Source organism: Tetrao urogallus, assembly GCF_951394365.1.
Source record: "Tetrao urogallus genome assembly, chromosome: 6".
Lineage (NCBI taxonomy): Eukaryota > Metazoa > Chordata > Aves > Galliformes > Phasianidae > Tetrao > Tetrao urogallus.
This window is the reverse complement of record NC_136819.1, coordinates 27,486,143-27,509,646: the sequence shown is the minus strand read 5'-3', so window position 1 is coordinate 27,509,646 and position 23,504 is coordinate 27,486,143. Positions and strand designations below refer to the sequence as shown.

Below are 23,504 nucleotides of genomic sequence, written 5' to 3'. Positions count from 1 at the left end.
GCCTCAAGAAATCTGATAACTTACAGATTCAGCTGCAGTATTATGTAAAATATTCCCAGAGAAGGAACATTTGCTTAAAACAACCAAACAAAACAATATCCTTTATTCGAATTATTATTTTGAGCACTACTGTATTAAATTGCAACATTTTTACTATCAATCGTATACATTAACAAACATGTAACATTACAATCCCACTTCTTGGCTTTATAATTTGACTTGTTCCCTTTGAGGAATGCTAGCCACAAAAGCATGAAGTTTAGTTCCTAGATGCCAAAGGTATGTTTTTTATAATTTAAAATGTGCAAGTATGAGCACAAAGAAGACACCAAAGCTACGGGTTTTCACATACTCCTCCCATCTTGCCTTATTCGTCTCACCAACCTGAAGGCAGGCTGATATTATTGCCATCTTTTAACTTGAGCCGACTTTTCTTGAACTTCCCCATACGTTTCTTCACACGAGGCTTCTCCTGACACAGCTGGTGGATGATGATGTTGAGCTCCCTTTCCAGGATGTCAATCTCACGTTCTGCCAGCTCCTGTTCCCGCCTTCGGAGCAACTCCTCATGGTTCTTCTGTTCAACAGCAGCACGAGTCAGCTCTTCTTCCCATGTGCGAAGCTCCTGTAGGGGGATCAGAAAGGAGAAAGAAGAATAGCTATCTCGTGACCTGTGGGTTAAGGCTAACAACACCTATTCTGAAGGTACAGCAGCACTGACTTTTGTTCGCAGCACAGCTAATGCCACTGTTCAAGACTCAGCTGAACATCAATAAACTGAAAACAATACTTAAGAAATTCTGTGATTGCCATTCGAGGCCCTTCAAATCACTGTTAACATACAGACATTAAAAAAAAAGTGAAGAAAAATTTTCTAATCAGCACTCATAAGACCACATCTGGTGTACTTTCTGTCTCCTTAATAAAAGAGTGACATAGACATTGGAGAAAGGCCAGTAAAGGGCTACTGAAATGGTGAAAGAACCGAGGCATCTCTCCTATGAGGAAAGGCTGAGAGAGCTGGGACTGCTCAGTCCAGAGAAGAGAAGGCTCCGGTGTTTCTTATCAATACATACAAATATTTAAGTGGAGGATGCAAAGATGACAGCACCAGATTGTTCTCAGCGGTGTTCAGAGATAAGACAAGAAGCAGTGGGCACAAACACAGAAGGCTGTCTGAATATTAGGAAGCTTTTTCATACTGTGTGAGTGATGGAGCACTGGCACAGGCTGCCCAGAAAAGTTGTAGAATCTTGTAGAATCTTTTTTTTTTTCGGAGATCTCAAAAGCCACGTGGGCATGGGCCTGGGCAACCTGCTCTGGGTGGCCCCGGTCAAGCAGGGGTTGGAGTAAATGACTCCTGAAAACCCTGCCAACTTCAACCACTCCGTGATTCTGTGAAAAGACACTGAATCCTAAATACAGCGTCATGAGAAAAAAATGCTGACGTGCACATCTTCAAGAGCCACTGGAGATTACCACATACATGAGAACTCATTTTGCAAGATTTATCATCCATATATTGAAAAAAATTAATCTTTGCTTTCCCATGATATCAAACTCTCTTTCCTCGTTGCTATGGAGGAACACAGTGCTCAAAACACGACAGCAGTCTAGCAACTACTGTTCTCTGTTGAAGTTTCTGGTTTTCAAGAGCTGTTCCAATAAACTTATACCAACACACCACACAGTGCATCAGGGTAATGTCCATCAGCTCTTCCTTTTTTCCTCCAAAAGCTGCTATAATACATGCAGAGAAAATGCTTTACAAACCATTGTAGGACTTATCCCTGTACACAAGATATCCTCTTTTTCTCTGTCTTCTAAACCCAACTTCTGAGCCAAAATCAAGTTGGCTATTTATTATGAATTTACTTCTGTGTGAGAGGCAGTCAACTCAAAAAACTACCACCTCAGTGAATAACTGCAGTACTTCGTACCAACATCTGTAATGTCTGTAAGGACCTTATCCAGATGTAGCAAACTGCTTTGTTTCTGGCAGTATGCTTGAAGAATAAGACTCCGATTCTTGTCACTTAACTGATGGTCATTGTTCCTTTTATTCCTGTTAGGGTCTTCATTCCCTGCTGTTTACCAGGCAAATTTTAATTAAACAGTTGTTGGATTATTCCCTTGGTAGTACTCGTGTTTATTATATTTTATCCCCTTTAACTGCACCCACAGCCCTGAACACTACCTTGAAGATACAAACCTGACAGAAATTAGAGATTTTTGCAGAAGTGTATAGTCTGAAGCTCTCTCTCTTATTTTTAATGTTAACAATTATTGCTGGGCTTCTCAGTTATGACAATGGCAGTGAAATAGTTACCAGATGTATTAAACAAAGATAATTCAGCATAGTGTATAATGGACATTATGCTCACTACAACATTAGAGCAGCATGCTGGTAAAGATGCAGATGTTTATTTTACTTATGAATCTACCCCAGCATGCATCATAACTCCCATTTACTCAGGGACTTACTAAAAGCTGAAGCAAAGCATGTGCAAAATTAATTCTGAGATGCCCTAAAATATGATCCCTGAATAGGAAGTACTCTATCAAACACAAGAAGAACACAAGCAAGGACTGTTTTTCTCTACTTACCTTTTCTTTGGCTCTGAGCTGATCAAACATCTCTTGGATCTCTTGTTTCCAGTCTTCCTGAAGGGAATGGAAGGAATCTTTGGGCATTTCAAAGAAACCAGACTCTTCTATAGCGGTGAGATGGCCTAGGATACTGGCAAAGGAAGGTCGTGAGTGTGGGTCAGGGTTCCAACAATCTAGAACAGGACAAAGACAAGCAACTATTAAGCATCTCTTAGTAAGAAGGCTGGAGATGATGAGAGGTACTTTACTGATCCCCAGTGGCTGAGAATGGCACGTACACTGTGTTACTCTGTCTCCCATTTCTCTCTTTCATTGACTATTGTGTTATCATAAACCAAGTGTGGAATTTTTAAACTATCATCTGTACTTTGTGAGCACATGCAAGTAAGATGCCTATACACAATTCCTTTAACACATTTACACTGCAGAGCTACCGGTCGCTGTGAAAGGTATGTATTAGAGCCCCTTCTAAAGCTAAGCTGAGTCATTATGAATCTCTTCCACAGAACAGAAAAACTCTCCTGCAAAGCAGCCTGAGCATACTTGGGTAAAATACTGGGCACTGTGACTGAAAACACAGGATTCAAGTAGATTATGAAAACAGACAGTACATTTAGAGTTTTCTTATTTTTAAAGGTTTTTTTTGTTTGTTACTGTGAGAAATTTGTTTAATAAGGCTTCTCCCCCCCCGCTCCCCCCCCAATTGCTTTTATGAGAAACCACAGGTAAGATTTTTCATTAAACAGTCCAATGCACTCACTTAACCAATCACAGAGCTATACAGAATTTTAGGTACCCTTATTACCACAAAGGGCAATTCAATTTGTGATGGTATGAAAAGGTTCTTCCTCTTACAGCGAGGGAAGCTGAACATTGAAAACAAATGGAAAAAGAAAACACTCCAGAGTAACATCACAATCTACGAAATCAAAATCATGTTTTTAAAAGTTACTAAATGAAAGAATTTGGCTTAGCAGTGCTTCTGAGTGTGAAATTATTACCCATTCCATCCTCTCTGACCTCACCATTATTTTAACTCCTGCAGAAAACATATTTTGCTCATTCTATATTTTCCAATACTGGCACTTACACAGGTTATTCTTCAACACGTATCCTTACTCTTTTTAGTACTGCAAGATAACTGCACGTCAAACTTTGACAAGAACCAAACAGGAGATTTAACATTCTAACATTTCTGAAAGCTATGGACAACAGCTTTTGTGTCCAAGTGGAAGACACTAATATGTGGGTCTTTCTCAATACACTCATACTACCATTGCTAAGAACGATCACTACGTTTGAGACATAAATTGCCGCATTAAGAAGCAAGAATAATATAAATGTTCAAAAGTTTCCTAGACTTTACTGCTGGGGAAGAAGAGCAGTACTGTTCTTAAAAATCTCTAGTGATGTCCTAAAAAGCATTCACTTAATCTGTTTTAAGGATTGAAATACATCAAGGAGCATCTGTGATTAAAAAATAAATAAAATTTCACAAAATCTGTGCAACTGCTGAGGCTTCTTTTTGCAGATCTTTTCTCTGCTTTGATTTTACTGTTACTGACATTTGGCATTTGGGAGCTTTGTTTTTGAAACTGCTGATACCAAGATGGTATTTAAGCATTTGATCAAGTTCCGGGAGGCATAAGCTGGAACACATTTGTCTTTGTGGATTTCAAATTGTTTCTCTTACCAAAACAGAGAATTAAGGATGTTAAAAGTGCTCTGAAGGTCCCCCGCTGCTGCTGACCAATTAGCAGCAATGGGTGATACAGCTGGACTGACAGTGGCATAATCTCTGCCCCACTAGCACAGGTTTTAAGCATGGCAAAGCAAACATGACCCAAAGTAAAACAAAATGCTGTGGCCAGCCAAATGCATGAATGAATGAGCAGGATAACTATGCAGGTGGCCCCTGGCTTTTTTTTTTTCCCTCCAGTCCTAGATCTGCCATTATTTGCACTAATGAGGACAGTTGAAACATACAAATCTTTTCTGTGAAAAGGTAAAGTTCAGCTTTGTTTTCTCACTGACGACCACCAGAGGAGTAATTCAAAAGCAAAAGAAGCATTAAGGAAACAAGAGTTCACAGAGATGGGAAATAGCCTGAAAAACAGTTCTAGTGAAGGGGCAGAAAGTAACTGTTCCTTTGTTCTCTGATTCTCCCTGCACATGGAGAAGCCTAGCATTTCAGAGCCAAGGGTCCTTACCCCTGTGCTCCTGGGTTCAAGCACAGGCCACGCGCCTCTATCCAACTTTCCCAGGAAGAAGGCATTATTTTTAACGCTATCAGCAGATAGACCACTTACATTTAAGAAATTCAGGGTCCCTTGTTTTAGGGAGCCACGCCAAAACAAACCACGATGGCAAAACACTGTGCTCTAATCTTTCATAAACTGGTTTCAGTTGCAGTTTCCTGTTTAACATTTCTTCCAATTTAATACACCTGCAACTCTGTTGCTGTTTACTGTCCAGCATACCACCTTTTTTTTTTTTTTTTTTGCAAAACAATACCTGAGATTTTCTACTTTAATTTAACTGAAGCCTGTCATCTACAGAAAGCATAGCTGAAAAAATATTCCAAGAGCAGAAAAATCCACCAGAAACATTTTCTTGCATAAAAATTCCTTTCTGAGGGCTAAAAACACCTCCAAAGGCCACAAAACCTAAGTTCAGCATTCGATATCTGTGACACTACGATTCCAAATTATCCTGACAGTGGCCAGCAAGGTATTCAAGCTACAACCTCCAAAACAAGTTGAAGGTTTTAAACTATATCAATATATGTCAAATCTTGGTGTCAGTGCATTTTCGCTACAAGAAAACAAGCTAGATGATGACAACAATAGCCCACATAGTAAAAAATGGATGGGAATTTCATATATTACTGTTGTAACAGAATAACTGTTACAGCACATAAACAGCTATACTGAAGCCCCACAGTAATTTGCAGCATCAAAAAATCCATCTGAGTAATTTATGCTCTTAGGTATCAAAACCAACACCAGGAGGCAATGCTAAACAGCACTCTAGGAACAGCATACAATGTTCTAACCATACTCACACTAGAGCTGGCTTACCTTCCATTAGTTTGGCAAAAGGCTCTGGACACGTGGAAGGGATTGGAAGAGCAAGTTTATTCATGGCAACACCGTAGGCTACTGCAAGACCATCAATTCCTCGGAATGGCACTTCCCCTGTTAGCAGCTCCCAAAGCAGCACGCCATAACTAACAGGAAAGGGAAAAGAATGTAAGTGCCTGATTTTAATGCATCCTTGGTAAAGCAAGTTGACAGCATGTAAGCCTATCCGGGTGCCTCTGGTATACCGAAGAATTCACATATTTTCTGGATAAGTTAATTGTGGCTGTCAAACTGGCAAAAGTTCTTTGTTACACCTCTTTTTTTTTTTTTTTTTTTTTTTTAATATAATGAAAACAAAGTAACCCCAGTGTGTAAATTAAAATATTTTTGGAAGAGTACTAACATCTACGTTGACATTCAAAAATGCAAAATATCTTTGTTGATAAATTTGGGAAATCTTTAAGGATATTGAACAGGTTCACTTGAAAAACCATTTTTTGTTCTTTTATCATCCATATATGTTACACATGAACTAGACAGATAACCTGCGGGAACTTTAGAATTAATATTTGACTACATTGCAATAGAGGAATGTAAAGAAAAAGCTTCTTATCAGAGTAAGAATGAGAACTGAAATGTGAGGGGCAAATAAAGGTCACCTGAGGGGTATTTGTTCATAAAAAGCTGTGTATCAGTCTCTCTTTTCTCAACTGCTAACATTTCATCAAGAACTCCAGTGAAATTATCACACAGTAATCCAACAATCCTAACTTCTACATTCCTAATTCTGGATTTATGATATGAATATCAAGAAATAAGATTAAGTAATATCAAGCAATAAAACTGGGAATTTTTCTTATTTGATGGTGATAGCAATTATAAGAGGACAGAGGCTGTTAAGTAACATAACGCAGCAGATTCTTCCTCTTGAATCCCATGGTCAAAAAGGAAAAATCCATTACTAACATACTGATCCCCTCATCAGTCAGTTTTAAACCCAATAACAGCACAGAAAATCTTCATACTTTTACAGTTTCTAACTTTGCTTCGGTTTAAAAACAAAGGAAATGAGACTTCTGTAAAAACCAGTCCTAAAAAAATCAATCCCATTACCTGAATGTCTTCATTTCTTTACAACATCTGATTAAATTAAGGACTAACCATGAATTGTAATCATTTCTCTGACTAGTCCAAAACTGCACCTGAAGCAGTCAGGAGCCCTGCCTTACATCTTTAAGTAACCTTTGCACAACAGCAAAAATCTTGTTCATATAACATGGTAACTTCATTTTCTTGAGTTCAGGATATGATACAGTAAACCATCCAAGTCAAATTGGACACCATCAGTCAACAGCAATACATTAATTTTTAAAAGTAAAGCTACCTCAGGATATTTGGTTTTATGTAGGTCACTCTTGAAGTTAATGCCTCCTATTTATATCCACAGAGACTAATACAGATACAAAGAACATAATCATACACTGTTTGAGTAAATTTTCAGCTATAAAACACTATTTTTCAACATAGCCACCACTACTAACTATGCATTTTTGCCACAATGGACATTGCCTGCATGCTGTGCTCATAAAAATCTGCACCACTGAAGATGACCCACTGTTTCACAGCTACTTTCATGGTGTCATTTCCTATCCATTTGCTCTGCATTTCCATGTAGCTTCCTTAAGAGATCCACCTTGACCATCATGAAGTTGTGCAACCACTCTTTTTGATTTTTTTAAGCAGAATATCTCAATACTGTTACTATTCTCCTTCAGATTAGAGCACTACTCTACCAGACTTCGTCACTGCTCTTGCAAAGACATTAAGCCAAAGCATGTATTTTTTTAACAACTGGCACACTGCACTATCTTGAAGGCCTCCTAAGCACACCTGAAGACCAAGAGCTTTTCCTCCTAAAAGCTCCCTGAATAGCTGTCCCATGAAACAGTAACCTTGGTATCTAAAATATGCATCTATTCTTCATGGCTCAAAGTGTCATTTGCTCTACCCATTTGGAAGTAATCATTTTTCATCACCACAATCTATTTTTGCCATCTCCCCATCCCACCTCTACCAAGACCTTTTCCTTGTAACTGCAGTCACCCAAGTTGGAAACTCTTACTGATAACTTTTCCTATTTAAACATGAAATAAATGTGAGTTGCTAAGGATTCCATCTTTACTGCTAATATAGCCTACGTTTTAAAAACAAAAGACCACTTTTCCATCTACACAACCTTTTGAATTTTTTCCTATATAATTCACACTTTTCATATTATAATGTCCCATCAACTGTTTCTTTCCATCATTTCTTACTGCAATAATTGCCTCACTTGAAAAACAGAAACAGGAGTTTAAAGACTTCAGATTTTCTTTTTGACCTCCAAGGATGCATAAAAGGCACACTGAAAGAAAATGAATACTGGGCTGAATGAATACAGGACTTGTCCTATTTAACGCTGATTGTTCACGATACTCTTCAGAGTTGAGAGCTTTCAGAGTTTTGATATCAAAAGTTAACTCTTTGGTAGACTGTCCTATTACTTTACCACTTGTTCTGAATAAGGCAGGAATTAGATACTTCCCCTCATGGAATTGTTAGGAAAACGCTACTGATTTGCTCAAAACATTTCTTATACAGGGCATATGTATATATATATTTAAGATTAAATATAGATCTGTCCATTTATTTTTTTTTAATATGACACAAGACATACATATTGCAGGAAAGCACGGTTTGTTTCTTGGAGAACCTAATGGCATCCCTTTGTGCCTATTAGCTGACTTGTAGTCACTGAGCTAACTAGCCAGTCTAGTCTAGCTAACTAGGCTGAGAATACTGCTTTCACATAACTAGTGTCATTTTAACAAAGATCATCCCAAGTGACTAAGCAACAAGAGAGGGGCTGCTGAGAAGAGTATTCTCCATTCATTCTCTAGCGAAGGATTATAATGAATTATAAAGCAAAAGAACAGAGATTTCCATGAAAAGGGCCTGGGAAGAAAGAATCAACGAGTTGCGCTTATTCTCAACTGGGAGGAAAGCTCATTTATTTTTCCAGCATCCACTAGTAGTTTTTGGACTTTAATTACAAAATGAACCACGTGATATACACCCTGTGTTCAAGTCAACTGACACTGAATAATTAAGCATTTCCCAGTGATCCAGTAATCCCTTAAGCCATTTAACATCAGGTTCAATCTTACACGTTGGATTCTGTGGAAGGAGGAGGCTGGAGGTCTGCAGGATTTCAGATATGATTTTGCCACCTCCCTTGCCAATCTGTGAACTTTAAAAAAAAAAAAAAACCACTAAATTCCTCTCGCTATTATTGTTCAATGGCATTTCCACCGTAGGTTCCTATTCTGCACTGCCCTTGGTGCAGCACCTTCTATAATAAAGCCACTATCAACACACCATGGAGACACCAGCAGCAACAGAAACTAGAATATTACTCTTGCTAGGACAAAAAAAAAATTGAACTTAGTTAAATTTTTAATGGTAATTAACAGTACTTCTGCACATTATTCAACTGGTAGTTCCAGAGTTTACATGTAGTTATTTCACAACCGTCAGTTACGTATGATTTTCTCACATGAATTTCTAACAGTATTGTTAGTCAACCGTTATCTGCCAGGAATTGGTATCTTGCCAGTGCTTCATTCCACACAGAAGTCTACAGAAGCCTGCAAGCAGTCAGGTGAGGATGAAAGTGCTTGCCAGCAATGGATTCAAATGAAGTATTCCAGCGACCAAAGTATCTACATCACTGAATGCATGAAATAACTTGATCTGCTAATCAGGTCTTTTTTGTTAGCTTTGGTATTCCATTCCCAAATAGAGATTCAATTCCTAATTATTTGACTGGTCTCAGAGTAGATAATTCTAAGATGAATCTGAATTGAGGAACCTTAAGAACTCAAATGAAGGCTGTAATGTTGCGCCTTATCTTCTTCATATGATGACAACACTACTTTCTTTTAAGCTGCACAGGTCAAACATGAAGTTGGTAGTAAACAAAAAATTTAAATGGCATGGAAATTTGAATTTGATTCCTACAAACATCAGCTTGCTGTGCAATGCTGGATAAACTGTCATATCTGCACTTCATTTTCATCCCCAAGAATCCAAAATGGATTCCTAACTCTCCTCTCAAGCATATCGCTAGACTTACAGGTACTGTCTGACACTTAAACAAAATGGTAGCTTTTGTCCTCTGTGCAACATAAGCACAAGGTTTCTGTTATACACCTAAAATTCATGGGTGAGGCACAACAACTTTCATAGCAAGACAGACTATAACTAGCAAGATTCTCAAAGTGCTATTATTGTCAACAAGCTTTACAGTAGCCAAGACCATGGTGATAGTAGTGGTAGACATCAACACACGGGAGTGTTCCTCTGCCTTCTCACGTTCTTTGCTGGTACTTCTGTAGAATGGGGATTTTTGCTGTTGTTGCTGTTTTTAAGAGTTTCATACATTATTGAAAGGAATTGTACAAATACATTATTTATGACAGAATAAAAGACCGATTCAGGAAATTTCAGTGTTGGCAAGCACCTTCTTCAGCAGCTACCTGCATTTGTGCAGAGGAAACAGATACACAATAAGATTCTTGTTGAAAAGCTGGGCAACAGTTCAGCCAGTAGTATTATTCTAACAAGCTTTTCAACAAAAGTGTTGAGATAAAAAGTGCTGTGATTGTTAGGGACAGAAATATTCCAGTCTTGTTGATGGTACACAGACTAACTAGAAGGTCTTTTATCAGTCAGAAAGCACCCTCAACACCAGTGATTAACCAAGAGGCTGAAGTGGACAAGAATCAAATCAAACAGGATTTTAAAATTTCATTCTGTTCACAATTTCAAGTTGTGTCCATGGGTGGGGAAAGGATTTATAACATACGTGCACTGCTGCCTTCACAAAAATCAAGTGCTTAGTCACTGACCCAGTGGCAGTGACTATGCTGGCAAGCATCTACATAGATGCTGCAAACACCATGTCTTTTTCAGCTTATTTCAGTATGATTTGAGGTTTTGGCCATCTCAGAAGAGGGCTTACCCAGAAACAATATATCATAGCACTTTCAGTGATGACTACCCTGCTTAAGGAAAAGTACTGAGAGGAATTCAACCTGTGTTCAATGAAAGACTGCTAACTATAAAGAAATCACTATAAAGTGACGAAAATTTTAGAAATTTACTTCTGAGAAGCTGAGAAATATTTACACATGATTTACAGTCTAAGTTAGTCAATTACCAGACTGATATTTTCGCACAGATATCGAGGCTCTTAAATTACCCTCACAGAAAGACTAAACTGACCCTTAAAATTCCCTTTTTTTTTTTTTTTTTTTTTTTTTTTTTTAAATGAGGCCTTATTGGAGCAAAACATCTTGTGATCTGTTCAGTACGCACAGACTAGTAAAGTTACAGTCACAGAGGAATTGTTTCCAGCTTTCCTTCTTCCTTCCTCCCTCCTGCCCTTAAAGGCAATTCCTGGCACTGTTTCAGAGGAGAAAAAATACAAACCAGTACTGTCAGTTTGTAATTTCTGCCAGAATTCACTCAGAGTAAAAGCCTAGTTATTTCACAGTTCCTCTCAGATTACTAATAGGGGTTTGCACATTTAATGATAGTCTTAAGTCAATCCATACCAATATGTGCAGAACAAGCTCACATTTATGCATAAAAGGAAATAAATTATCTATCTATTCTGCATAACTAGATAAGGAAAATAAGAACTCCGCACCAAATATCTTCTGTAACAACCACATAATTCTTCCAGCTGGAATATTTCTTCCTCCTGGCATATTTCACAGCATGCACATACTTCATGGGAGCACTGATAATTAATGAGAGATTTTTATGGCTCTAAAGACCTGGTCAATTCAACATTTCAATACCTCCGCCCCATGCAGGAAAACAAAATTCTACCTACTTTGTTTCAGATTTTTAGTACAAATTTGTGTCTCACAGTATCCAGAAATGTCATTATCCTAGGACAACAATGAGCTGTTTACTGAATTCTGGATTTAATTCACTTAAGAGACATAATCAAACTCTACTTTTTTCTATGGGCCGATCCTTATCAAAGCAGTTCCTATCCACCAAAGTAGTTCCTATTCTCAAAAATCACAGTTCCTAAACGGAAAAGACAATGCACACAAATTACTACTCATTGATCACATACTCAGACTGACCTGCAGAAGAGATGTGTTGTTTTATGCAGAAAGAGTAGGAAGTTATAAATAATTCATGAGCTCATTATGAAAGTGAAAAAAACATTGTGCTCAAGCTAAAACTGCAGGGAGAACTTCGTGAAGTACTGTGTAATTGTGCACATATGCATTGTGACAAATTACAATCAAAATTAAGTAATCTTAATCTTGGGAAATCTTAAAAAAAAAAAAATAAATCAGCAACTTTAAGTACTTCACATCTCAGTTTTATGTCTTTATGATAGCCAATAGTGAAATGGAGGCTATGAATCCTAGGATGATCTGAAGGTAAATGCAAGGAACAACAAAAATTTGGAAGCACACAGGAGGTGATCCACAAATTTCTACAGGGAAAAAGCGTTTACAATTAATACCAAAGTAGTCTCAAAGTCAAGTTCATGGAAAGCCAGTGGACGGTTTTCTTAACCCCAGAATTTTAACATTTGCTTCATCACTCATTCTCAAACGAAATACATTTCCTAGCAGGTCTTCAGTATCCAAACACTTAATGCCAAATCAATACCTCCACACATCGCTGCCTTTGGAGAACATGGAGGAGCGGATGACCTCAGGAGCCATCCAGGCATATGTCCCAGCTGCACTCATTTTGGTAGTTTTATGCCATTCCCTGGCCAAGCCGAAATCCGTGATCTTCAATATCTTGTTGCTCAGATCTCCATTTTCCACCTTTTCGAGTATCAGTACTGGAGAAAAGGAAAGGGGATAAAAAGTATGCAAAGTAAGACTAGTATTTATGTAAAAAGGTCTTACTGAAGATCTCTCAAAATTCAAGATTCTTCCTGACTTTTAGTTATTCAAATAACTCATCTTGTTACATGTCATTTCAAGCTAATCTTGTCATGAGATAAGTGAAAAACTGTCTAGCAAATAACTTCAAATCTAAAACCTCAGAGAACAAACAAAACTATTTAATATAGTAACTAGTGTTACTCTGTATATTCCTCTACTAAGAGGAAGTGAACCACTGTAACATCTAGAAATCCAGATAAGGGAAGACATTTCCTAATTAATCCTCTCTCAGCAAGCCAGTAATAGAATTGTTTTCTTGAACTGCTTAGAGGACTTTTTTTTTTAATCCAGATACACCCATAGGCTGATATACCCCTTGAGTAAATACATTAAGAGCACAAACTCTACATATGCTTTTTCTTAATTCCTAACTAAAATAAAGATCGGTGAACATTGATAACATGCCCAGACCAAAACTTCATCAACTCTCCTCCCTCAAACTTCAGCGAGGAACAAAAGAACCACAAGACACAGAGGAACGGAAGCAAGCTTTGTTCAGCCCTCATCTTCCAGCTTACTTTTTCTATTATTATTTCTAGCAGCTGAAGAATTGTTAATAGAAATTCTCAGCAAGTCTCCTGATTGCAAGAGTGAACAACTTTCCTAAGTCTCATGCTCTTTTTCTTCTACAACATACTGATTGCGCCTAAATAATCAGCAGAAATAATATGAATTTTAAATTTAAAAACAACAATAGAGTTATGGTGATGTTGTAAAAATAAAGAAAAACTCCAAAGCAAACAAAGAAAACCATGGGTATGGGGCATGTTTTCACTTCCATCCAGGAGCACAAGCAACAAGATAACCTGCACTCCACAAAGCAGATCATACGGTGCGAGTCAGCTCAATAGCAGGACAAGGGGCCAAATATCACAGTTTGGCTTTACAGACCTTCCTCGAAAGAGATTATCTAAATCTAATTACCTTTCTCTATCGTAGAGCTAAGAAAATAATTAGTACTTACACAGACCTTTTGTATCCATAAACTGGTCCTTTTGTCAGATATAGGCTGTAAGACAAATTAACATAACAAAAGGCCACAGAGAAGGACAATAAAAGAGCTGCATTTACTTCAAGTCCTTAATTCCTTAGTTACATCCTTGGTTCCCCTCTTATTTCCCCATAATAATGAACTCTGCAACCTCAAATTACATAAGTTAATTTTAAGAATTAAAGCTCTCTCTAGTATCTGAAACAGTTCTCCTCACCGCGGTCAGTACCAACAGGCTCACTTCTGACTGTCAAGAATCTCTCTAGCCTATCTGTCAGATTTCCAAGCCCGAAGCCTCAACTCTCTCTCCTGTACTCATTCAGTTTTCAATGAAGTATCTTGTAAATAGGTGAAATATCAATTCCTTTCACTTTCCCCCTTAACCTCCTTTATAGTGAACACAAGCCAGGTTGCTAGGACAACACACACTCCATACTGATCTGCAAGAGTGAAATGCCGCTTTCTTGTGAGCTTGATACATAACCAGTTATTGCCTCCCATTTAAAACTTTTAATGCAAGTCCTCTTCTGCAAGTACCACATCTTCTGCACTTACTAGAATCTAGCACAAATTGCAACACAGATAAGATACTCCCCATACTTGCAGCAGTTGCAGAGTTAACTTACTTACCTTGCCATCATCTGCAAATAGATGTGACCACTTGGAGCAGAACTGTTGCCAGATACAGTTATTTTTAAGAAGTCAACAGAAACATCCAGAGAGAGCATCTATACCAAAAACCCAGCTAGCCTACCTGGTGATTAGCAGCAAATCACCAACACCATGTTTGTTGCCTAAAGTGTAGCAAAGCAAAGCATGGAGGTTTAAAACAAGTTGTAGCAACTTTAGGTGAGGGATATCTCATGGAACGTGTACTGATAAGAATAATAACTCAGAAGCACTACATAAATTTGCATATATTCCTGAACTATTCCTTTGAACTTGTCCTTCAGAAAATAAGTGCTTGACAGGGAGGAATTCATTATAGCTCAGATGAATCCTGCCCAGCAAGCCAGCCCTTCTATATCGCAAGGTGTCCCAGTTGAGAGAACAAGAATGGATCCAAATAGACCCTATTAGCTCCTAGCAACATCTGCCCTTGATGAGGCAGTCATGAAGACAAATGCACATCACTTAGGTATGTCATTTGCACTACCAGGATTTTAGTATTAACTTCATTACAAGGACTGAAGAATCATTACTGCTCATGATCCAGTCCCACTGTTTAACTTCTTAAGAGTCAGCAAAATGCCAGTCCTGAAAGACAACAGGCAACCATGACACTTTACAGCTGAGATAGACAGATGAGAAGATACAAATTAAATGCTGGGCCTCCTCTTATGTAGGTAATGAAGACCAGACTTCTCTCTCAGAAATAAAAATTCCTGTTGAGATTCTCAGTTGCTCTTTAAGAATACCTTTTGTCCCTTACAAGAAGCACCGAGGATACCTCGACATCAGTCTCTTGTGAGAAAGTTGCCTGGCATACAGGGAAAAGTTTGCATCACACAGAGGTGAGTTAGGTAATGAGTTAACATTTATTGGTTTGACAACAGACAGACTAACAGGAAGAAAACTGTAAAGTGGAATAAATACAAAGACCATTTGACGGGACTCTGGTGCAGTGTCCAGTCATTCTGTCTGACATGACAGCAAGTCAATGAACTATGTATTGCTAGAGCTAAGAACACCTGCCTTTTATTGTTTTCAGTACTTTTCAGCATGCTTGCTCCATGGTGCACGAGATAGTGCAAGATTAACAGCTAAAAGGACAGAGTTAAGACTGCTTTGGTCTAATGCGACCTTTAAGGACAGTACTAAATGTGGAGTTTCATGTTAGAATATTAAAGTTTTACTGGCAACTCACGAATTTTCACTACCATGTTTAATACGCGGATTATACATATCTAGGACTATTTTGTATTCATTTTCGCACAGAAAATATCAAAACTTAAAGCTGCTAGTTTTCTTACTGAACACTGCACTAGTTCAACATAACAGTGGTTGGTTCTGACCAGACACAACAGAAGTGTAAATGGATTCTGAAGATACACAAATTAAAAACATACCAATTAAATGCTAGTCAGGTTTCAACTCTGCCATAAACTGTAAAACCAGAGAAAGGTGGAAGGCAGATGATGAACATTTTCGTAGAGACTAAGTTCTGTCTTGCAAACATGAAAGAGATGCACACCTCCCATAGCTTCACACATTGAAAAGAGGGATTTTGTCACCTTCACACTCCATCCCTTCTCTATCCCCACAGATGATAACAGTAAAAGTTGGCTTGAATGAAACAAACTCACATCATCCTAGACAGCAGTCTTCCCAGGCTCCCACCATTACCTGAAGTGACAGTCTCTCCAAAAAGAGATTTGAAGCCTAAATCTAATATACATACCCAAATTACTCTCTAAAGAGACCTCTTACGACCAGAGGCACACCTGTGTCAAGTTTCACACTCAAACCATGTGAATCTCTCCTCAACGGCTGCTGGAACATCAGAGAGCCATCCGGTGAAAATCTATATACTCATAGCTGCAAAATTTTGTCAGTGCTCTGAAATTCTTTTAATTAAAGTTTCCAGAAATATATTGTTCTATTAGGAGGACAGCAAATCTAGATCAGAATAGTACTGTTGCTACATTAGTCTTAAATAGAACTGTCCTTGGTACCACATAGGACAAAATAAATATTTTAACCTGCACCCATAACACCAAAGAACTGGTAGGAAGTGGCTCTTCACTGTCACCTAGTTTTGACCATAAGACGAAATATAGTAAAAAATATATATTGTAAATATGGCTATGTCATCTCTTCTTCTGATTTCTGGAAGTGCTGAACAGAACTCACCTTCAATTATGCTGAAGTTCATTATCGCTTCAAAAGCAGAGTGCTCCAGGAGATCTATTATAGGATGATCATTCATTGTAAAAAATATCACATTTTTAGAAATGAAGATAGAAAAATAAGGGTCTCCTACACACTCAGAAAACAGAAAAATCCTGACTTGAGATAAAACTCATTAAGACTGAACAAGAAAAGTAACATTCCCCCATGTTGCCACAATAGCTAACCAAACTCGTCGCCACTCATTATTTCATGACACAGCTCTATCAACAACTTCCTGCTCCCCTCCCCAGTGCATATTATTAAGAAACAGGAGAGAAATCAACAAATAGTTTCTTTCATGGTCCAGCTTACAGTTGACTCCAAAGAATAAAAATTTACTAGCTAAATTTACAGCCTGAACCTCTGATTTACCACCTGAGGCAAGCAACGTGTCAGCCATGGGAGCAGAAGTGAAGGCAATTCATCCGTGCTGCCGGAAGGGGTGAAGCCTGGCTCCACCTCTCCAACACCAATTAAGAGCTGACTGCCAGTGGGGAAGGATCTCTTTTGGAGATGGCTCCCCTTGGAGTCTTCTCAGCGAGCCCAGGATAAGGGTAAGCCTTCTGTCCATTCTTCTTTAGTGTGATAACCTGTTTAGCCTAACTTTCTTGTACATTTCTTAGTTATAGCATCCATATATTCATTGATTATACATTAATGAACATTAAGTCTGATGGGAATGGCTGACAATCATTAACTGAAGGGAGGTTAAAAAAGAAATGAGGACTTGAGTATACAATGAGAATCAAAAACATACAGGAAGAAATAAGGAAGGAGTCTAGAAAACCAGGATCTCTACTCTGAGGGCAGAGAGGAAAGCTGGGTTTGTTGTCTATGATACACTGGGATTATCACTGATTAAAAGGCTGACTGATGACCTCACATTTATACTCGCAAAAAACTACTCGCAAGTAGTTTTTGTCCAATAAAGACAACAGATCACAAAACAACAGAACTATTAACTAGTGATAAAACAACACTAAGCTGTGTGAGCCACTGTTATATTTTGAAGTTATCTCTGTTAAGTCTTCATACCTGTTGAAAAGATGCCTGCAATTAACAGTGCTGCTGACAGGTTTGAATTCTGTGCTGTACTGTCTTCTTTAGAGGCACAATCATCTGGTTACACAGTCTAAGATCAAGGTGGCAGCAGTAATGGTGGGTGGGTAACACTAGCAAGGAAAGGTTATAAATCAGGATGTAATCTGTTATTTTACTTGATGCTGAACTATTAAACTATTATAGTTAAATTGTTAAGTAGCCATCTAACTTCTTGCAAAGACTTAATGAAGTTTATTTCCTAGTTTCCCACATCCATCTGGGTTCATGCTAGATTTTCCTTTATTCTCACGGTTTCACTATATCTATTCCTATTTTGTTAGGTTGTAAATTGAGAAGATCACTGCTTAAGAACTCCAAGGCTGAAGGAAAAAAAAAGCAGAGGAATTTAAATCTACATAGAAAAAATTAGAGCTATTTACTCAGAGTAGAGACATTCTCAAAATAGTACCATGAATTTTTTTCTGCAGTTAGATGTTCCCATCACTTCAGAGAAACTCAAACACCTATACAACTGCCTAGTAACTGCATTTTCCCCCTCCCCCCCACAAGCCTTCACTCATCTATGCATATCTGACTCACTGTTACTCTATGATCACTGTTTTTGACAGCAGTAAAGGTCAGCAAGCAGCTACAAATGGGAACTAATGCTTATCCTGTAATAGCTGGAACGTAAAAGACTTCTGCTGCAGCTGAGCACTCACTGCGAGTGGGGATAGTGGACACATTTTATTTCTTGCTCTATCATGCAAACAGAATAGATCACTATGGCTTCCACTTTCCAAAATGCAAAAAAAAAAAAAAAAAAAAAAAAAAAATTCTATCCGATAACAGATAAGCTTCAAACCATTCGCCTCCTCTATGAAGATAACTCACGAGCTACAAGAAATATCAGATATTGAGTCCATCAAATGCCAGATAAGAGTTTTTAAGAAAGAAATGAACAGAGTAAAATCTTTAAGGAAAACCATGCTGTTTCATTCTGAGATCTTCTAATGCACAAAACCTGACCAAAGTTTTAGTTTGAAAGCTGCAAGATTTTCCACTGAATGATTTAAGGGCAATCCACATCCCCATAAGGAAGCACTGCCATAAAACTTCTCCCTAACAGAGAGAAGTGTCCTCAAGTGCAAGAATTGAAGGAAACAGGATATTCTGACCTCTTTTCCAACGGAAATTCCTAATTTACACCCCCCCAAAAAAAGCCTTACATAACTATTAGAAGTCAGTTAAAGGCTGCATGAAGCTGAAAGTATACCAGAGGGGAAGACATCTGATCAGTGTTAAAGGATCCAATCCAGTCTCTCACTTAGCGCACAGCAGAAAATGCCAATTCATTACATGAAACCTTGTTTTGAACAAAAGCTCTTCACTCGACCTTGTGTGTTTTCAAATGTGTGTATTCTTGTTTTCCAGAATACAGTTATCCAAACCAGATCAGCTCAGAAGGCACTTTCTGAAGAACTCCCTTCTGAGCAGAGGATCCATGAACACAGAAGTTAAATACTACTCTTGTATTTCATTTTCCTCCCTGGCACACGCACGTTGGAATTTCAGAGTTAGAGCAGCCAATTTCAGTTTAAAATGTTTTTGCAATCTTTTCCTTACAATCTAGGTAGAACTTCACTTTATCCAAGTCTTAACTGTCTTACTGATCTATATTCAGTCCGAACATTTTCAGCTACTGGAAGGCTTTAATGTTCATTTCAATGTAGTTTTATTTTTATTCTGGAGACCAATTGAGGAAAAAATGACGAGTATTTTTCATGCCCTGCATGGTCCAAATACAACTTTTTATCTTTATTTTTATCTGAAAAAAAAGTTAGAAAATTCCACTGTACTCTAAAGAAACACAAGTCATCTGTCAAATCTTCAAGTCTCTTATTTAGAAAGTACTACAGTAATAGCAAGCATTCAGTATAGCTCCACGGCTCTTGAACAATCCTTATTTGAACAAGAAAAGTACATACAGATGAAATTAAAATGCTTTTGCATAGAAGAGGATGTCTTCACTGAACTTCCTATGATTGTTCCAGTCCCACTCTCCCCTCCTATGAATAAGCAAAACTTCCCAAGATAAATTTCAGCTTGGATGGCATGGGGGGAGGGAAGTGCGTATCACACAACTAGAGAAAAGGACAGCCTTAGTATATTTCTTCAGATTGTTGCATTCTCTGAGCTGCATGGTCTCAAGAGTCAGAAGATAGCTAATAAGTCTGTAGTTTGGCTGACAAAAAAGCAGTGTCATTGGAAGAGGGACAAGGAACTAAGATTGCTGGGTATTTATTTTGTTTAATTATTAAATCCTATTGGCAGTACAAACGCATCCAGAGAACTGAGCTTTTGGGAAAGGATTTCAAACACTCACTCCAAAATCTTGTACTGCAGTGGCTTGCCAAAATTTAAATTGTAATTTCAGCTGTACCTTCCACAGTCAGCGTGCACAGCTTTGCTTCCCAAGTATCCAGATAATGAGCAATCTGCTCCTGATCCCACATTCAAAGTACTTAAAAGTGATTAACAGAGCCGCACGTGGATTGAGTCCGAGCTTTCCGCATGCAGCCCTCACCCAACGTGCTGTTGGGTACTCTGTTGTACATTTCAGAAGGACTGCATCTTTATTCTAATGACTGCTCGCAGTGCAGAAGGTTACACGGTGCTGCTTAAAATCCTGTGCATCACGGAATTCAAGTCCTGCTCAAAATACTACATCTTAGAAGGAAAACCAAAGAACGTAAGTGCTGCCTTTAAGTAAACAGCAAATACTTTATATTATTAACCATTCTGTAACATCACATTAAAATATATACGTACACACTTTGAAAGGAAAAAGCATTTTGATTATTGGCTACGTGAGGGTTCAGTAAAGCCATAAAGCTGGCCAACTGTCTTCTTCTATCAACCTAGAAGAGGTGATGGATGTGACAGCACAGCAGTTCTCTGATTTTAAACTGTGCAGTACAGTAACTGTAAAAAGCTAATGCATAAGGGGGAGGGGGTAGGAAAGGCCTCCAGAGCCATAGTATATTTAGAATCCAGCCTTTCTCCTAGCCAAGCTGAAAGTCTTATCGCTTTAGTGATCTGGTACTAAACACTTAGAATGCTTCTGGAGAAGACTCAGGTGACTCTACTGGAAAACTGGTGCTGTTTGACTCTGGATTCAGATTAAATCCTACCTTTTTTTTTTTTTTTTTTTTTTTTTTAAATAATTAGACTTTAGTGCAAGCATTAAGAAAACAGAAGTAATTTCCACTAATCCCAACAAATGTAAACGGGTTCAGAGATGTCCAACCAGCACAAAACTAGAGCTGACTACAGCAAAATCCAGGCTTCCTTAAATACTGCAGCTTTACATTAAGCTGAGTAAAAGAAATTGCCAGCTGCTGAGAAAGAGGGCAGTCCTGCACCATTGCACAAGTCCACATAAGACAACAGCTCATACCATCAGAAATGATTATCAAAACCATCAGAAAGCTGTCCACTTTCTTGAAGTGTTACATTGTTTTTAATTCTGACTAATGCTTCTTAATCACATTGAGCTACAAAGCAACATGATGAAACATTAAGCATGTCCTTCAGTTGCCAGAAGACCATAATCATATCAAAGTCACACTATGTGAATGATTACAAACAAAAAAAATCAAATCAATCTATCCAAAGGCAAGATTGATAGCACTTCAGTAAGTAGAATTAGACAATTTTCTGTTGATAACTAAAATTACAGAATTCTTCTTTCCAGGATCATTTCACGGCCTAAAAAAAAAAAAAAAAAACAAAAAAACAAAAAAAAAAACCACATCAAGAGCAATGGAAGGCTCTAATTTCTTTTCCTAGGCAATAGGAGAAACATCAGGAAAGCCTAACATCTCATCCCTGGAAATGTTCAAAGCCAGTTGGATAGGGCTTTGGGTAGCGGGGTTTGGAACTGGATCAACTTTAAGGTCCCTTTCAACATTCTGTGATTCTACAGCTGCTGAGGCCATGATTCACATGCATCCCACTGCCCCTCTGCACCCCACGTTATCTTTGCAGCAATTATTTAGAACAGTTCAGTTGGAAGGGACCTTCACTGACTCCAGCCACCTGGCCACCTGAGTGCTAGCCAAAGGTTAAAGCCTGTTACCGAGGGCATTATCTAAACGCCTTTTCAACACCAACAAGTGTGGGACATCAACCACCTCTCTCAAAAGCCTGCTCCAGTACCTGACAGTCCACCCAGCAAGTAAGTAGTTCCTACTGTCCAGTCTGAACACCCCCTAGCACAGTTTTGTGCCATTCCTGCACATCCCATCAGTGGTGACCAGACAGAAAAAACTAGCACCTCTTTCTCCTCTCTCCCTCCGCAGGAAGTTTCAGAGCAATGAGTTCACCTCTCAGTCTCACCTTCCCCACACTGCACAACCCAAGTGACCTCAGCCTTACCTCGTAAGACATGCCCTACCAGCCCTTTCACTGTTCTCCGTATCAGCAATTCTTTACAGTGCCCCTGAAATGCTCCAGGAATCCCCAGTTTAAGCACAGTAAGCATTGCAATGAGCAAAACCTTAATGGCAGAAATATCTCCCTCAGTTACTAGTAAATAAAGCTACACTATCATTTGCCACACATAAGCAGCAAGTCCGTAAATCAATAAGGTTGAAGTCACACTCATGATTTAACTAAAGGCTTGCAGCCACAACACAAGCAGCTAATCCATTAACATCTTTAACAGCCAAAGCAAATTCCAAAAGTATTTTTGAGGAAGTAGAGGAACACGTGGCACAACTGGGATCCTACCCTGTAGCTCAAAATCACCCAGAACTTTAGTACAGTGTTCAAAGCAGATACGGGATTTCAGAAAAACTTTCAGATCTATATTCACAGAAGCTGCACCATGCTACCATCAACATCACAGTGATTTCCACAGGCAGAGGCCTAAAGATGTACTGTTATCCAAGTAAGCATTCTTCTCCCTTATATAACAAACACTAATGAACTCTAATGATGTAACTTTAAATCATCATGCATTGTGATAGTTTCTCTTCTTAGTGCATGTTTTTGTCACTACTTTCCCATATCTGGAAAACCTTCTGGTCTGACAGAGGCTACGTGTAGCTTGCCATCAGCAGTCTGACCATCAATAAGCAATCGTGAAATATCCAAGACGATTCTGGCAACCATTTGGAATACAAAGTCACCCCAATCTAACTGAAACTACCTTGGAATCACAAACACGTACCAAGCAGCAGCCACCTAAATCAAATGCTACATCTTGTGATCTTCCCAATAACTTAAAGCTTTTATCATCATAAAGGAACGTGCACCAACTTCAAAATAGATTATTACCAAAATTAAGGAAATCATCCTCGGTGGCAATTCATCATTTCAAACAGCAAAAATCACACTTCTGATGCTTCAAGAGTAAGTTTGTCTACACTGGATATGTTGAAATTATTAAGAGAACTGTTTGATGAGAAAAGCAAAAATTAAGCTGCTGAGAGAAGTCTCTCAAAATACAAGTCAAGTTGATTGATGTAGGAACAAAAAAAAAAAAAAAAAGAAATGCAGCTGAAAGTCATCCCAACTTCCCAGAAAGACCACAAAGCTGTTCTCATTCTCAACTTACTGCTTTAAAAGAAATTTCAGACAAGCAGATTTATCACAGCTCTGGCACAGATGGCAGCTACTGAAGCCACGGGATCAGCACACAGATGCTGAGATACATTTCCTGCACAATGGGGGCCATGCCTGCTCCCATCTCTTCTATGGTTCCACACACACAATTGGGAGAAAGCGCTCAGTATCACAATGCTTGGTTAATTTTTTTCTTAGGACAAGTAACTCTGTATAAAACTATAC

General features: G+C 38.4%; 1 protein-coding gene across 1 annotated transcript in view; it reads right to left on the bottom strand.

Moving 5' to 3' along the window:
- Positions 1-23,504, bottom strand: part of MAP3K9 (mitogen-activated protein kinase kinase kinase 9) — a gene marked incomplete at both ends in the record, with an annotated part of 43,007 nt that overhangs the window by 8,847 nt on the left and 10,656 nt on the right. The window contains 4 exons of the mRNA XM_079536899.1: positions 385-625; positions 2,608-2,783; positions 5,691-5,839; positions 12,438-12,618. Of these exons, the coding sequence (XP_079393025.1) occupies positions 385-625; positions 2,608-2,783; positions 5,691-5,839; positions 12,438-12,618 (747 nt within the window). The remainder of the gene's footprint in view (positions 1-384; positions 626-2,607; positions 2,784-5,690; positions 5,840-12,437; positions 12,619-23,504) is intronic.